The sequence below is a fragment of the Castor canadensis genome, chromosome 5 (assembly GCF_047511655.1).
Source record: "Castor canadensis chromosome 5, mCasCan1.hap1v2, whole genome shotgun sequence".
Classification (NCBI taxonomy): domain Eukaryota; kingdom Metazoa; phylum Chordata; class Mammalia; order Rodentia; family Castoridae; genus Castor; species Castor canadensis.
Window position 1 is genome coordinate 72,398,400 of NC_133390.1, and position 15,731 is coordinate 72,414,130.

At 41.9% G+C, this 15,731-nt stretch overlaps 1 protein-coding gene across 25 annotated transcripts in view; it reads left to right on the forward strand.

Annotated features, from left to right (window-relative positions):
* The window catches only part of Kalrn (kalirin RhoGEF kinase), a 660,017-nt gene that overhangs the window by 580,944 nt on the left and 63,342 nt on the right, over positions 1-15,731 (forward strand). For all 25 annotated transcript variants that reach the window (XM_074073308.1, XM_074073309.1, XM_074073319.1 and 22 more), the window contains 9 exons: positions 3,280-3,346; positions 5,064-5,167; positions 5,309-5,378; positions 5,679-5,765; positions 6,633-6,725; positions 7,465-7,515; positions 8,361-8,438; positions 11,894-12,079; positions 12,450-12,621. In XM_074073308.1, coding sequence (XP_073929409.1) covers positions 3,280-3,346; positions 5,064-5,167; positions 5,309-5,378; positions 5,679-5,765; positions 6,633-6,725; positions 7,465-7,515; positions 8,361-8,438; positions 11,894-12,079; positions 12,450-12,621 — 908 coding nt within the window. The remainder of the gene's footprint in view (positions 1-3,279; positions 3,347-5,063; positions 5,168-5,308; positions 5,379-5,678; positions 5,766-6,632; positions 6,726-7,464; positions 7,516-8,360; positions 8,439-11,893; positions 12,080-12,449; positions 12,622-15,731) is intronic.

Consider the following 15,731-nt stretch of genomic DNA (forward strand, 5'->3'; position numbering starts at 1 on the left):
GACTTGCATAAAGCTGATCCTCCCTAGCTTCTCAGGTGGTTGTTACACTGAGGTGAAGCTGGAAATGGCATCCCAGCCCTTTGACAAGCTACAGTAAGGTTTATATTAGGGAGGTGAAATTTTCTATCTGGGAAGTGACCTGTGAAGTGGCAGGTGGTCTTTGGCAAAGCCAGTCACTAATCTTGCCACTTAAATTGTATGGGCCTTGAGCAATATTTAAGCCATTGTCCAAACAAAATAATGTCTGATTTTGCTTCAACAAGCCACAAAAGTTTGTTGCCCTTTACACAACAGTAGTCATCTGTTCTCTTTCATCTGAATCTCACCAATTCCCATACTTCTCCAAATCCTGACCTATCCTGAAAATCCAGCTATAGAATGTCTCACTCTTCTTTCTAGATATTGTCCTTATTCTAATCTGCTGTGCTTTGTGGCTGTGATGAAAGAGAAAATGTGTAGATATGAAATTTTAAACCCTGTGTGAGGCCAGGGGCTGAAGGGTGTAGAGAACTGAGACTCAATCAGGAGATCGCAGTAGCACCAAGGTGTTAAATTTAAAGGGTTAAATTTTTTCTTCATGGAAAAAGATGAAAATAAATAGTCATTTGTTCAGAAGAAGGGAAAAAAGATGAGAATGTACTTGCTTGTCTTCAAGTTTTTGTCATTGTTTCATTCAACAAATACTTGCTAAATTCTTATTATATCTCATCAATGGAATACAACAGTGAATAAGACCAATAATCACAACAAACTGAAGTCTTTACTCATGACAGGTTTCCATTCTGATGGGAGAAATCAGATAAACAAAATTAATTAGGTAGTATGTTGGACAGTCTAAGGGAGAATAGGATTGTGGATAATGCTTGCTGCAGTTTGAAGTGGTTCTGTTATTTGCACAAAGACCAGAAGGAGGTAAGAAATTGGCCATGGAGGAAAAGTGTTCCCAGCAGAAGGAACAGCCAGTGCTATTCAAGGTTCTGAGAGATTTTAGTGGAAGACCACTCCATACCATTGTGAAAGAAAGCAGTTAAAAGTGTGCCTGGCCTGGTAGCTAGAAGAATTTCAGTTGGACCAAAGAATTAACATTTATTTGTATGTAACTTTTTTAGGTTAAGAAAAGAATTGCATTATTATCAATTCATATAGCAAATAATTATTTAATAATTATTAAATCTTTGATATAAATTTTCAGAATGTCTTTTAAAAGTATTCTGATCTCCCCAGATCCTTCATCAGCCCTTTAAGAGAAACAACAAAAGGTCCACTCGCAGCATCCTGAGTACTCCCCTTCCCTAGAGACTAAAAACTTAGATAGCCCCCAATGGGCAGCAAATACCTGGGATAAAAATATCACCTAGAAACAGCCCTGGACCTCATCTCCAGAGGGCCCTCCCAGCCCCAAATTCCCACTCTCATTTTCCTGTGGGTTTTCTTTTTCCATTTTCTTCCAAGCAGAAACTTAGGCTATGCTAAAGATATATCTAAATGCTTCTATTTGGCCTTGCCAGTTCCTTCCTGTGGCCTGAAACACATGATTGTGTGTTAGAGGGAGGGACCTGGTTGGAAGTGCTGGGCATACTGATAAAGAAGCATGTGTTCATTTGCTTCCTCCCAGTGCCCTGGGGCCACAGACCCCTTAGGATTTGGTGGCTTCTCATTGCTGTACAAAATAAGAATTTTAGATGAATTGCTTCCTGGGTTCACAACAGTTACAACCCCTGTGCAGGGGCCCCCCTTTGACATCTCAGAACTTTATCCCTTCTGCCACTTGAGCCAAAAATGCACTTGTGTGGCTCCAGGCAAAACCCTTTCAAATTAGATAATAAGAGTCAGGCTTCAGTAGACCACATAGCACCCATCTGCAATGTGCATAACCATAGAATTTTATGTATAGTCTTTGGAGAAAGAAGAATGTTGGGAATTGAAGCTTCAGGGACTACAGAGAGCCCACTGAGTTGTTCCCTGGGTAGTGGGCTACAGTGAAAGGGTTCAGTCTTTCAACTTATAACAGCTAGGTTCAAGTCCTGCCTCTTCTCCTCACTCTGTAGTCTTGGGCAAGTCACCTAATCTTTTCATCTTAGTATTTTCATTCAGAAAAAAATAGTTTTACAATATCTATCTTGTGATAAGCATGGGAAAACCCAGATGAAGTAACTGGCACATAGTCAATGTTCTGAGAGGTAGGAATAATTAACAAAGAAACCAAGAAAGCAAATGACCTTGTTGTTCGATCCTGCATCCTGGGGCATGGAGTGCTGCGCTCAAAGTTGTGAGTATGGAATGTTTGCAATCAACCTTTCTGGCCTTGACTGGGGATTTTCCCAGCTGGTTATCATGGGTACCTGTCTGAATAACTTTAAATTCTGCATTGCAAAAGCTTTTTTTGATAGCTGTGTATCTGAAGGCTTAAAGGCTGATATGTCTTTCTCCTCCTGTTAAGTGAAGAATGGAGCCAAAATAAAGGAATAAAAATCTCATCTTGATCTCTTTGTCTCAAAGCTTTTATAACTCAGTTTTGCCAAAGTGGTTGTCATTCTTTCTGTCCTGTGTCTATTCAGTCTTTAAGAGAGAAAGATCATAAAGAATTGAAAGATATTTTGAGTCAATGAGAATCGTTCTTCTCTATTATGTCACCAGAGAAAGCCTTCTGGCTTCTCATCCTCAGCTCCTCAATGAAGGTCTCTCATCCAGAGACCACTAGTAAGCACCTTTCGAAGTGAGGGTCTTTTTTTATGGGGGGGGTCATTTTTTTTTTGTCTTTTTGGCAATACTGGAGTTTGAACTCTGGGATTTCAAAGGCCTCCAGCATTTTTTTGCTCTGGTTATTTTGGAGATAGGGTCTCACTTTTTGCCCAGGTTGGCCTAGACCACAGCCCTATTTTTCACTTCCCACATAGCTAAGGTGACAGGCTCCCACCACCACACCCAGCTTTTTTTCCAATGGGATGGGATCTTGCAAAATTTTTTTCCTGTGCTGGAACTGCAGTCCTCCAGATCTCAGCTTCTCATGTAACTGGGATGACAGACACACCACTGAACTCAGCTATTGGTTGAGATGGGGTCTTGGGAACAGTTTTGCCTGGACTGGCCTAAAACCATGATACTCCCTACTTTCGTCTCCCAAGTAGCTAGAATTAATGGCAAGAATCACTGGTACCCAGCTGGTGAGAGTCTTTTTGGTGGTCTTGTCATAAGGTAACTAAGTAACTTTGCTCCTTAAATGTAAAGACTTTGTTTGACAATGAAGAAGGCCCTCACTGTCCTTAATCTCCTGCCCAGGTTTGTCCTGAATGAGCTGGTGCAAACAGAGAAAGACTACGTCAAGGACCTGGGGATTGTGGTAGAGGTGAGTGGTTGGTGCAGGGTGCGTCTGTGCTCACCCAGGCAGGAGCAGATTGGCTGCTACCCGGGCATGGGTGCTTTAGCTTGGTGGCTTTGTGTATTTTACTCGGTCAGGGTATTTGCAGAAATGAAAATAATGATGATGTAATTCAAATAGAATATGTAGGCATTTTTTTTCTTTTCCCTTTGAAACATTAAAAAAATCTAGAGGGGAATAGGGACCCAAATGTTTTAGCAATTGGGGGAACCTCTTGGTTACAGCTGAACCCATTTCACTTGTTTTTAGTGACAAAGTTATTGTCTTAACAGGCTATTTGGTATTTCACCATGTGGGCATATATTCTTCAGAGTTGTGACCACCATGGGCACAAACTAGGTCACTCTTAGTGGAATCCTGGGATGTATTCATTTTTTAGGTCTTAAGGAGAGTGTTATCACTGCCAAGAAGACTAAGAAAAAGCCACTGATAAGTGAGAGTGACTGATCCACAGTCAACTTGGAATAAATCCAACAACTCTATGTCCAAAAGGATTTACTTTCAAGGGACTTAGACATTTGGATGGCAAAGCCTCAGAAAGTAAATGGATAATTTAAATGGCTTAGAGTCCTATTATTATTCATCTTTTTTATTAGCATATATTCATTGTATAAAGGAGTTTCATTGTGATATTTCCATACATGCATATAATGTACTTTGATGCTGTTCACCACTCTATTACTCTTTTTTATCCCTTTTCCCCTCCTTTGAAAATTTTTAACAGGTTTCATTATTCTATTTTCATACATGTGTATGAAATACTTTGATTTCATATTATTAGTCATCCTTAAAAAAAGAATATTAAGTCTAAAATTTGAATTCCTAATGTCTGAATTGCCTGCTGGTTCCTAACGGTTGCCCTGAAAGTCCTCATCCTACGAAATCTGCTGACTTAGGGCTTCATATTTGCCTATCCTGAACCTTGAATGAAGAAACTAACCTGACACATAGGTGACCTGAATTCTAATTTATGGAAAGTTGTTTTCACTTTCATTGGAGGATGGAGGCAGAAAGGGGTTTCATCAACTTCCATATGCCACTTAGCCTGGAAGTAGAACTTGTCAGTCTGGGGACTGAGAGACTGAACTCCAAGGAAGTCAGACATTGGCAGTGTGATGATAGGACAGGTCATATAAAATCTGGGTACCTTGGTTTTCTCATCTGTCATATTGGGATGCATGCTGCATGTACAACCTCAAAACCTGAATTGATTACAAATTACTGCATTTTACAATCTGGACTCATTTCTAGGTTAGGTATCTCTTGTTCTGAGTCTTTAACAATGTAACTCATTGGTTTGGGAGAGGGACAAGTGATGGTTTTCTTCTGCTTTTCTTTTTTTTTTTTTCTTTTTATTATTTACATATTTGTTATTTAATTTTCTTGCAGCTTTAGGGATGAAACTCAGGGTTTCACCCATGCTAGGCAAGTGCTCTATCCCTAGTCCCCGTTTTTGCTTTCTTAAAAGGACTGGAGACAAACAAAGGGACTCAGAAACTTCATAGAAGTTTTGTCCCTCACCCTGTCCAAGAGTTGAGTCCTGGTCGAGGAGGAGAAACACAACAGCACTCACCCTAAGCCCCACACAGCAAGTGTGTACTGACGTGGGTGCTGAGTGTGGGGCTTGCCCTAGAAAGCTTTCTTGTGAAACATCCTGTACTAACTATTGCCTCTGCTGCTGCAGGGGTTCATGAAGAGAATAGAAGAGAAGGGGGTCCCTGAGGATATGCGAGGAAAGGATAAAATCGTGTTTGGAAATATTCACCAGATTTATGACTGGCATAAAGAGTAAGTGTTTGTGTTACCCTGAAGGACAGTGGGGGGTGGTTCTGGAGGTCCTGAATCCTCTTCCTGCACCTGACCTGTCATCTATCTCATCATTGTTCTAGATAGTGTTGCTTCCTTCTCTTATCCCCTCTCTCCTTTTAGCTTTTTCCTGGCTGAACTGGAAAAATGTGTCCAAGAGCAAGACAGATTGGCCCAGCTCTTTATTAAACACGTGAGTGTTGTCCCCCTCCCCAGGCTCTTCATGTGCATTTTAAAACTCTTTCTCTCTTCTGCTATTCCTGGACTTGCCTTAAGACCTTCTCTGAAGAGTTTTTGTTTGTTTTGTTTTGTTTTAGCCTTGTTGGCAGTTTATAAGGTGGGCTCTTGCCTACTACACTCACTTATGTCCTTGCTGTTTAACTGCTTTGGTGTTCCCCACCTGTAGACTGTTTCTTGGTCCTCCCCTCCTGGATAGGCCTCAGTACTCCGAGGGTGTGCCTGACCATCCCATGTCTTTCCCTCTGTGTGTTAGGAGCGGAAACTGCACATCTATGTGTGGTACTGCCAGAACAAGCCACGTTCCGAGTACATTGTGGCTGAGTATGACACCTACTTTGAGGTAAGCTGCTCAAGCTTAGCTGAACCTGGGGGAAACTCGGGCCAAGATAGCCATATTCAGACATACAAGAGGTTATCCATGCATGGGTGCCCCCTATCCAGCACTGCTGACCCTTCATAACAGAATTCTCTGCCTCAACAGAGCCACTGGCTTCTCGACTCAATTCCCATTATCACCTTTGCTTATAAGGAGCTGAGGTGGCCCTGTCTGTACTATACTGAGAAACCTCCATTTGCAGAATGATTCGTAACAGACTGTTTTGGTTTGGTCCTTTGCAAGTAACCACAGAGCAGACTGTGCCTGTATTCTTCCTCACCAGCCCTCCAGGACTACTTGCTGAGGCCCTCCCCTTGTTTGAAGTATTCATAGTGGCCTCACAGTCTCTGCTTCTGTTCCTAGAGGTTCTGTCTAACACCTCCACATGTGCGGCTGCTCCAGCCTGAAAGGATTGGCTTTGTTGGTGGAGAGGCAGCACCATCCCTTAGAAAGAGCCCTCTACTGAGTGTTTGGAGCTGTGAGTTTAGGGCCCAGGCTTGTAGACCTGTTGTAACCTGGGGGAACCCCTTCTTGACTAACCATGCCCTGGAGTGGTAGGGAGAACACAGTGCCTATTCAAGTTTGTCTCCCAGGACTGGGTGAGAACCAAGGTGTGACAGTGCCTGCTGTGAAAGCACAGGAGCCAAGCAAGACCACTGTGGTGCTATGTCATGTGTTGTTCATAACAAATGAGCAGTGGTATAGACGGTTTTAAGATTCTTAGTCTTTTCTGGAAAACATGAAGACCCGCCATCTGTGCCTTTGAACCTGATCCAGGACACCTCAATTCTTGGGCTCCTTTGTTTCTAACATAGTTCCCTTGTATTTCAGGAGGTAAAACAGGAGATAAATCAAAGGCTGACACTTAGCGACTTTCTTATCAAGCCCATTCAGAGAATAACAAAATACCAGTTGCTCCTCAAGGTAAGAAGCTGAGTGCCTGGGTCTGGGCTGAAGAAACATCTCCTGAGGCCAAAGCTGGTGGACTTAGAGAAGCTCGGGTTCTGTCTGCAGTAGTCCTGAGGGGCCGAGCACTGGTAGGGCAGGCATGGGTTTTGATCTCATCTGCATGTCACTCTGTTAGCTTTGTGCCCAGATAAATTTCATGGACTTGGTTTCTGCCCTTAAGGTTGTATGTTACTTGATTTTTTTTTTCAGTTCACTTTTTTTTTGTCACAGTCACTGACTTGATACCTTTTTAAAACTTAAAAAAAAGAGAGAGAGAGAAAGAGAGTGCATATAATCAGAGTAGAATACAGAGGAGAAAAGAAGGGAAGGCAAGGCCCTAGAAATCTCAGATGAATTCGTACCTAAAATTTTATCATATTGATTTTACAGAAACATGAGATTAAATGAGAGACTTGACTTTCTTTTCTTTCATCCTGTCTTGTCATAATCTTCCTCTCCTTTCCCCTTCCTTCCTATTCCCCCTTCGCCCCTAGCTTTGAAACTTTGAGTATTCTTGGATTTTTCTCAATGTTGTATGTGTAACATGACTCATAATTTCATTTCTCAGTTACTACAAACCATTGCCACTTCTGCTAGGAAGAAAGTCTTTGGTGTATTGTTGCATTTTTATGATAAGTTTTTTCTAGCTCTCTGACCATTTTACTAACTGATTTTACTCCTCCTCACATCCTTCTCTGATTCTCTTTCTTGCTAGGACTTCCTGAGATACAGTGAGAAGGCTGGTTTGGAATGTTCAGATATCGAGGTACAGTTTCTGCTTATAATACTTGCCATTCTTGGGGACTATGCCAAATATAGCCTTGTCCATAAAGGGAAAAAATTATCTCAGGAGGACTGAGGGTTCAGGCTGACTCCTCTCATACCCAGCAGCATGAAGATTATCAAGTGCTAATGAGCATAGAGTGTTTTCTAGAACTCGAGAATTCTGTCTGTGCCAGTTCAGAGCCAAGTCTCTGCAGATATTCCTTGTGGACGTGGGTGACATATAGCGGGAAAGGGTGGTTTTTGACTCCTTTAACATCCTTCAGAGATAGGTGAAATTGTAGAAAGACTCAATTGGTGATTTTTCTCTGTGACTCCAAGTATTATTTGACTCTAACATAGAAAGTCTTCCATTTTACTCCCCGACCTGACCGAGGATTACCCCCCTAAGTGAAGTCCTTTGTGCCACCATGGGGATTATTTTAAGCCAAGGAGATTGCAGCCATTCAGGCAGGTTATTTTAGGTCAAAACATAGTGTTTCACAAACCAGGCTAAGTTGTTGCTTGGGCAGGCTGAAAGCAAATTAAAAAATAAAAGGAAAATAGAAAGAAGGAAAGGGAATTGATAAACAAAAGTAGAGAGGTAGGAAAAGGAAGGGCTGGGTAACATTCCCCAACTTATGGCTATTTATTGACATGGAGCCCCTGTGGTGATGACCAGCAGCCCCCATCTAAAAGAAAAATCCTCAGTTCTCTGAGAGTGGACAGCAGGGACCAACATCCTCTCCTAGAATAAAGGAGCTACTGATGTGGGGTCCTTGCCTTCATCCCTGAGTTACCTTGAGCTTCTCACTCCCCCACCTCAGCAACTATTATTCTTTCCCACAGAAAGCAGTGGAGCTAATGTGCCTTGTTCCCAAACGCTGCAATGATATGATGAATCTGGGGCGCTTGCAGGGCTTTGAGGTGAGTGAGCTCTCAGGTATGCTTCTAAGCCCTCCTCTTCTGGACAGTCAGAGTCCTGGCTGTGGAACTCTTCCCTTTGAAATTCGGTGTCCTGCCTCCTCTGCCTGGCCCTTCTGGTTCACATGCCTGGAAGATGCATCTTTTTTAGGAAGCCTAGTGACAGGACAGAAATAGAGCTTTTCGACAAACCAGAGTCAGAACTTTAAGGCAGTTGGAAAGACCCAAAGTTCTTTATACCTGTTTGAACCTGGCAATGAACTCTTCTCTCTTCCTTATTAATTGAGAAAAGTGGGGATGTAAAGCACAGGAAGATATGTGATGAGTGAAGAACCTGAGTAGGAAAATTAACTATTTTTTTAGAGGGCAATTCTGAAAAACAAGTGAGTAGGTCTATATAGCAACTGAATTAAGTCAGTGAACATTTAAAACTCTAAATTGCAGGACACGTTTTTGTCCTTTGAAAAGAAGAATCAAATCTTCAGGGAAACCACTAGATGTCCAAGGATTTCAACTTAAGTGAACATACCAGTTTCTAGGGCTGCCATCACAAAGTACCATTTATAGCACTTTTATTGGGTGGCTTAAGCAACAGAAATTTACAGTTCTGAAGGCTAGAAGTCTGACATCAAGGTATTGTAAGGGATGGTTCTTTCTGAGGCCTGTGAGGGAAGGGTCCATTTCTAGCCTCTCTCCTTGGCTTGTTGGTGGCATCTTTATATTCTCATTGCATTCTCCCTGTATCTTCACATCACCTTCCCTTGGATGTGCCTCTGTTCATTTTCCCCCTTTTTTACAAAGGTATCAGCCATATTCTATTAGGGCTCACCTAATGCCCTCAAACTTAATCACCTCTATAAAGACCTCATCTTCAAATAAGGTCAAGAGGAGCAGGTAATTGGGACTCATGGATTTGGGAAGGGAGATACAGTTCAACCCATAACAGTGAACCTTGCAAAAGTAAATTGACTTTCCTAATTTATACTTAATAAGTGACTGTTATGTACTGGGCACAGTGACTTATGCCTGTAATCCCAACTACACAGGAGGCAGAGATAGGAAGAATCTCAGATGAGGCCAACCCAGGCAAAAAGTTAGCAAAACCTCATCTTAACAGATAAGACAGAAATGTTAGCATGAGCCTGTGATCCCAACTATATGAGAGACATAGGTTGGAGGCCAGCCCTGAACAAAATCTCAAGACACTACCCAAAAAATAGTTAAAGCAAAAAGGGATTGGGGCATGGCTGAGGTGTAGGGTACTGGTCTAGCAAGCACGAGGCCCTGAGTTCAAACCTCAGTACTGCCAAGAAAAAAAAAAGTGTGACTTATTTTAACAATATATTTTGAAAATTAATATGATAAAATTACACTGATATGGTTATTGATAGGTGCCTATAGTAGTTACTGATTCCCCTAAAGAAAGATGTGGTTCTTCTAATCCTGTTTCCCAGTAATCCTGCAATCTAAGATTTCATTATATGACCCAAGCCTTGTATGCACATATGAATAATAAAATTTAAAAAAAAAAGATTTCATTATTCCTTTTTGGAAGTTGAAATAATTAAGAAAGAACCATCCCTCCCCCCCCCCCCCACACACTAAACTAGAATAAATACACTAGTAGAACTATAAAGCCATAGTAAGTAAATTTAGGAGGTGCTGTGTTCAATTTGGGACCAGCCCATCCTGGTCCCTGCTGGTTTCCATGCTTTGTTATGATTGGAACCAGGTGGAAGGTCTTTTTTGCTGTTTGTTTTCATAGGTTCCTGGCTCTCCAAGGGTGACCTGAGATATTAGCATAAGCAGGGTTACTTGGGAGAAATGAGCTCAGGTGTGGTTTCTCTTTGGACATGCTGCAGGGACTTTTACACATTTTCCTTCGACATTATATACCAAGTATGAGGTGTTCTGAACAAATCAAGTAATCCATATCATTCTTCAACCTTGAAGTCTCCATGCTTTCTGAGTCGGGCTTGTCTTTCTCTGAGTCTAAGAACTGACCAATGACAGGAGGAGGTCATTAGTCTGTGCTGTTTGACCCAAGTTAGACTTCAAGTGCTTGTGTGTGTCCACATAAATCCACAAGCAGGAGTATGCAATTCTTTTTTCTTTTAAATGAAGCACCATGGTCTCCTGTTTCCATCAAGCTATGCAGAATCTTCTTTGCAGTCCTTCAGCTAATTGGGAAGGACAGTGAACGTATGTCTCCTCCCTAAGTGTGGGGTTTGGGTGAGGAGAACTTAAGACCCCTCTTTCTCATCCCCCTCTTCTCAAATCCTTTCCCTTTAGCATTGCTGTACACCATGATCGGGTTCTTGTGTGATATTAATAGAGCTTGTAGAGCTTTCCTGGCTTACTGGTCACTGGCTTAATATTAACTTTGGACCAAGGTACAGATAAGCCTGTTTGGCTGCTGACCTTGGCGGTAAGAAGCCATGATCCAAGCAGAGAGCAGGCATTTCTCAGGAACACAAAAGAAAAATGACCCCTGAGCCAGGTAATGTTTGGAAAAAGACATCACATGTAGGGAACAGCCCATGTTTGCACTAAAGGGCAAAAAGTCATCACCAAGAAAGAGTACATTTCAGAGGAGATCCTCTGACCACTGTCTTAGGTGTCAGTGTCTTCTTGTTGCAGAGCAACAGAAAAAAAGCAAGGCGTTCTGATCGCTTCTGTGAAGACTTGCTGGGTTGGGCCTATTCCCTCAGAAACTGGCAAGTCAAATATACACTTCCACCCCTTCTGGGTACCATGTGGCCTGGTAGCTGAAGTCATTTTATGAAAGATAACAGGACCCAGAGAAATATGTACAAGCTTATAAAATAGGACAGCCTATCTACAGTACCCCCATCTTCACCTATTGACTTTAGTAGAAGACTACAACTTCAGAATATCACCATCCTAAATAATAGAAAGAGGAGAGAGAGGCTTGTAGGGTATTTGAGGTCCTGCCTATATCACTGCCCTTGGCCATTGATTGGTTCTAGCTTTATAGCCTCAAGAGTGTCCCAGGTGCTTAGCCCATGCCACAAGAGAGCCAGTCAGGCACAGTTCTCAGACGTATAAGGGCAGAAAGACCACTTCTAGCTCCAAGTGTTACCTGCTTTCTAGTCTTCTTTTAATAATATTTAAAATTTAAAAAAAAAACATGAAGATTCAGAATATTTCCCAATTCCTTTTTAAGCTAATAATTCAACTTTCCTCTGGTATTTTCCAGGAGCTATTTATTTGTGGTTCCATCACCTTTTTCCCCTTTCCCTGCAGGGCCCTTGTGTGAACAGGAAAGTGACCACTGTGTCCTTGGATGAGTGTGTGGGTTCCAATTCAGTATATTACTAAAGCCCCAAGGCTTTTAGTGTCACCTCTGTTGTCCATGTCCCCAGAGGAGGAGGTTGTGTGGGTGAGGCTGTCTTCTTGCTTCTTCTCATGGACTTCTCTGGATCCCTGTCTGTCAGGGCACCCTGACTGCCCAGGGCAAGCTGCTGCAACAGGACACATTCTACGTGATTGAGCTGGATGCTGGCATGCAGTCCCGGACCAAAGAGAGGCGCGTGTTCCTCTTTGAGCAGATCGTCATCTTCAGTGAACTGCTCAGGAAGGGCTCCCTGACCCCCGGCTACATGTTCAAAAGGAGTATCAAGGTGAGGTGCCAGTGGGGGTGCATAGGAGCAAGGAAGAGCCAGGCTCTCAGCTGCTTCCCTCAGATCAGACACTGAAGTGAGGAGAACCCAGAACCTTGATGTCTTTCAGCCTAACAACCTGCCATTGTGGAGGCTGCAGGAGGAACTGATCACCCATAAGAGGCAGTGACAGGCGGAGGGTCAGCCCTCAGCATGATCCTGCAGGTTCTCCCAGGTCATGTTGTTCACTCAGAAACAAGCCAGAGTATTTACTGTTAGATCCAGGGCAAAATTTGGACAGTTTTCCTGAGATAAAAACTTTGAGATACAGTAATAGGTTGGTGATTTTTTTAACCACTTAAATATGAAAAAGATCAACTTTTTCTTTCAGATGAACTACTTGGTCCTAGAGGAAAATGTGGACAATGACCCCTGCAAATTTTCACTCATGAATAGGGAGACTTCTGAGAGGGTCATTCTGCAAGCTGCCAACTCAGACATCCAGCAGGCATGGGTACAGGACATCAATCAAGTCTTAGAAACACAGCGGGACTTCTTAAATGGTAGGTGCTGGACCTAGCAGGGCTGTTTCATGGGACCTCACACCACTAAGCATCCTTGAGTCTGAGCTCATGGAGACTTATGAGCCCAGATCATACTTTATTTGGACTCCAACCCTTAATTTTTAAAAACACTTGAATTCCTCTGAACCTGAATACACAAATCAAATAGGGCTTGAGAAAGAAGCCCCATCTTTCTGATAAAGGGATTTTATTTTATAGGACATTTCATGTGTGTCTGGTGGCCTCCACTACCAGCTGGTGACAATTTTTACAAAAGTCAGAGCTGTGAACATCCCCTGTGTCATAGGGGCCAGCATTCAATGACACCTGCTTTCTCACTTGGTGGCCAGTGGCTAGTACTCTTGCAGCCTTCTGTGTTATCTAGAGATATCTAGGCAGATCAGTTATCTGAGTTGGGCAGATCAGTTCAAACCCTGCCTCTGTTCCCACAAGAATAAAAGCCTAGATTAAAAAAACCTTGCTAGCTGATCTTATAAATGAGAGGTGATTGCTAACCCTGGATTTCAGTAGTACCCTGAAACTTCTCAGAACAAATTGGTGGTTAAACAGAGAATATAACTCTCTATGGGTTCTTCAGGGATCCCCTAACAGATGGAGTAGAGTTGCTATCCTGTTTATATTTCATTTTCACCCCTTCTGGGATTTCTTCACATTGAACTTGGCATTTGAAAGGCGGTACACAGTTTCAAATTAGTGCCGCTGTGTTGAGTTGGTAAGCTCAGACGTCTCTAGTGCAGAGATGGAGCTTGAAGTTGAAGTTGAAGGCAAAATGGAACCAATCACAAAATAAACCTAGAGATTCAGTAATCATATATCTGTATATGTATACACATTAACACACACACACACACACACACACACACACACACACAGACACACATATTCACACAGGATCACCTACCAGTATATCACTAATTCTTGTCTGTCCTGAAATCTATACCTCATGGCTACGTGCACTCACAAATACATGCTCATGTGCGCACACACATATGACCACCCTAGGTGTTCCATCTCTTCTTGCCAGCATGGTATTAAAGCTTGTAGTATGTATGCCTGTGTGTTCATGCCTCCACATACATTTGCATGCACGTACACATGCATACTCAGGGCCACCCTTGGGTACACCACTTCTTGCCATATGACCATATGTACTCACACAGGTACACACACTAATGGGTCCTTTCTCAGTCTGTCATTTTTCTTGCCAATGCAAGGATCTAGGCTCCTTCAAAGGATGCAACTAGAGATTTTCTGATGTTCTAATATGGAACCAAACGCTGTGGGGAAAGATACAAGGTAACATCCTAGTTGAGGTCTTTGGGCAAGGGATGATGTGTCTCTGGGCCTCACTTGACTCAGTCAATGAAAAGGGGGTAGATCTACTCTTCCTATACTGGCATGTGTCATGGTGGGCCAGCAGTACTGGCCACAGGAAAACATGGCCTACCACCTTGCCATGTCAGTTTTCTCCATGGTAAGAAATTTAACATGTTTTTATTTTAAATCAAATAAAAAGAGACCACAAGGCAGGATGGCATGACTTTTAAAGACAATGTGCAAGGTCAAAGCAATTTCATACTTACAGAGAATATTTTTGGCCATATTGTCCTGCCCCACCCCAGCTGTAGAAAAGGTTGGTGAAAAACACTAGACTAAGTGATCCCTAGAGTTCCTTTTCTTTCTAAAAAATGGAAAATTAAACACCAGCCTAACCCTGAGGGATGGTAATAAAAGCTGTATATAGCTCATGGTCTCTCATAAGCAACTTTGAAGTAACACTTTCATTGATAGAAAGATTTGGTATAAAAATATGTACATATATATAATATTCACCTAATTGCATTCCATTAATTAGGAGTTTATGATAGATTCTAAGATGGAATGAGGATTTTAGGTTCAATTCGGGACTGAAGAAAAATAGAGTAGAACAGTAAGTTGAAAACGGAGATGTTTGAAGTAACAAGAATGGCTTCCATGTGTTGATTCCTACTTTGTACCATGAACTACACTAAGCATTTTAGCTATTTTTTGTTTTTGTTTTTATTTCTTTCATATTTATTCTTCAGACCAACATGGAACAGTAGGTACTGTTATCCTGCTTTTTTTCAGGTTTGGAAAAGGAAATTCAGAAAAGTCTCCACAGTCACAAAACACAATAGACGATGGATCAAGAGCTTGAGCCCAGAGCCGTAACATGTTAAATTAGGCTCTTAACCATAAAACTGCAATATAGTTGCTAGCGACAAGGTACACATTTATCTCTGAGCTTCTTAGCAAACAAAGTCAAGAAAGAAACAGAATCAGGCATAAGACACAAACTCATAAGCTAAAAAACTCTGTCAGATTTCCTGATCCTAATACCTAAGTTATGCAAATTGAGGCTAGTGAAAGAACTCAGGTCTTGCCTTTTTCGCAGCTTGTTTAAGAAGGCACATTAGGGCATGGTGATATATACCTATAATCCCAGCTATAGGTATATATCCTGCATAGGTATATATAGGCACAGGTAAGAGGATCACAGAGTGAGGCCAGCCCAGGCAAAAAGCACCAAACCCCATCTGAAAAATAACTAAAGCAAAAAGTGCTAGGGGTGTGTCTGAATTCAGACCCCAGCACTGCAGAGAAAAAGAGAGAGAAAAGTCGTAGTATTTTCAAATGCTTTCACACAATTATTGCATATAACCAGTCAGTACCCCAATTCCATGTGTACTGAGTCATAAATTTGGTTCAATAAGGCCTAATTATCATGTAAGTAAAGTACACTTACTTAAGTACTCTATGGTGTACTTGACTGTGCTTTGGGCATAGTCAATGATTCAGGCTTTTACATGATCCCAAAAGACCTTGCTCCTAATTATAGGGAATTATGGAGATATTGCTGAACTAGGTTATCATTACCTAAATATTTAATGTCCACAGAGAGCTCCTCAGGGCAGGGGCTGTGCTCTGGCAAGCCTGTTATGTACTTTGACACACTCAGGAAGATGTGGTGATAGAGTAGGGCTAGACTTTTACTTACAGAGATATGGAGACATCTTAAATAATTTCTTTCTCTCCTGGGACTTCAAAGAGAAAAGAGTGACCCTGTG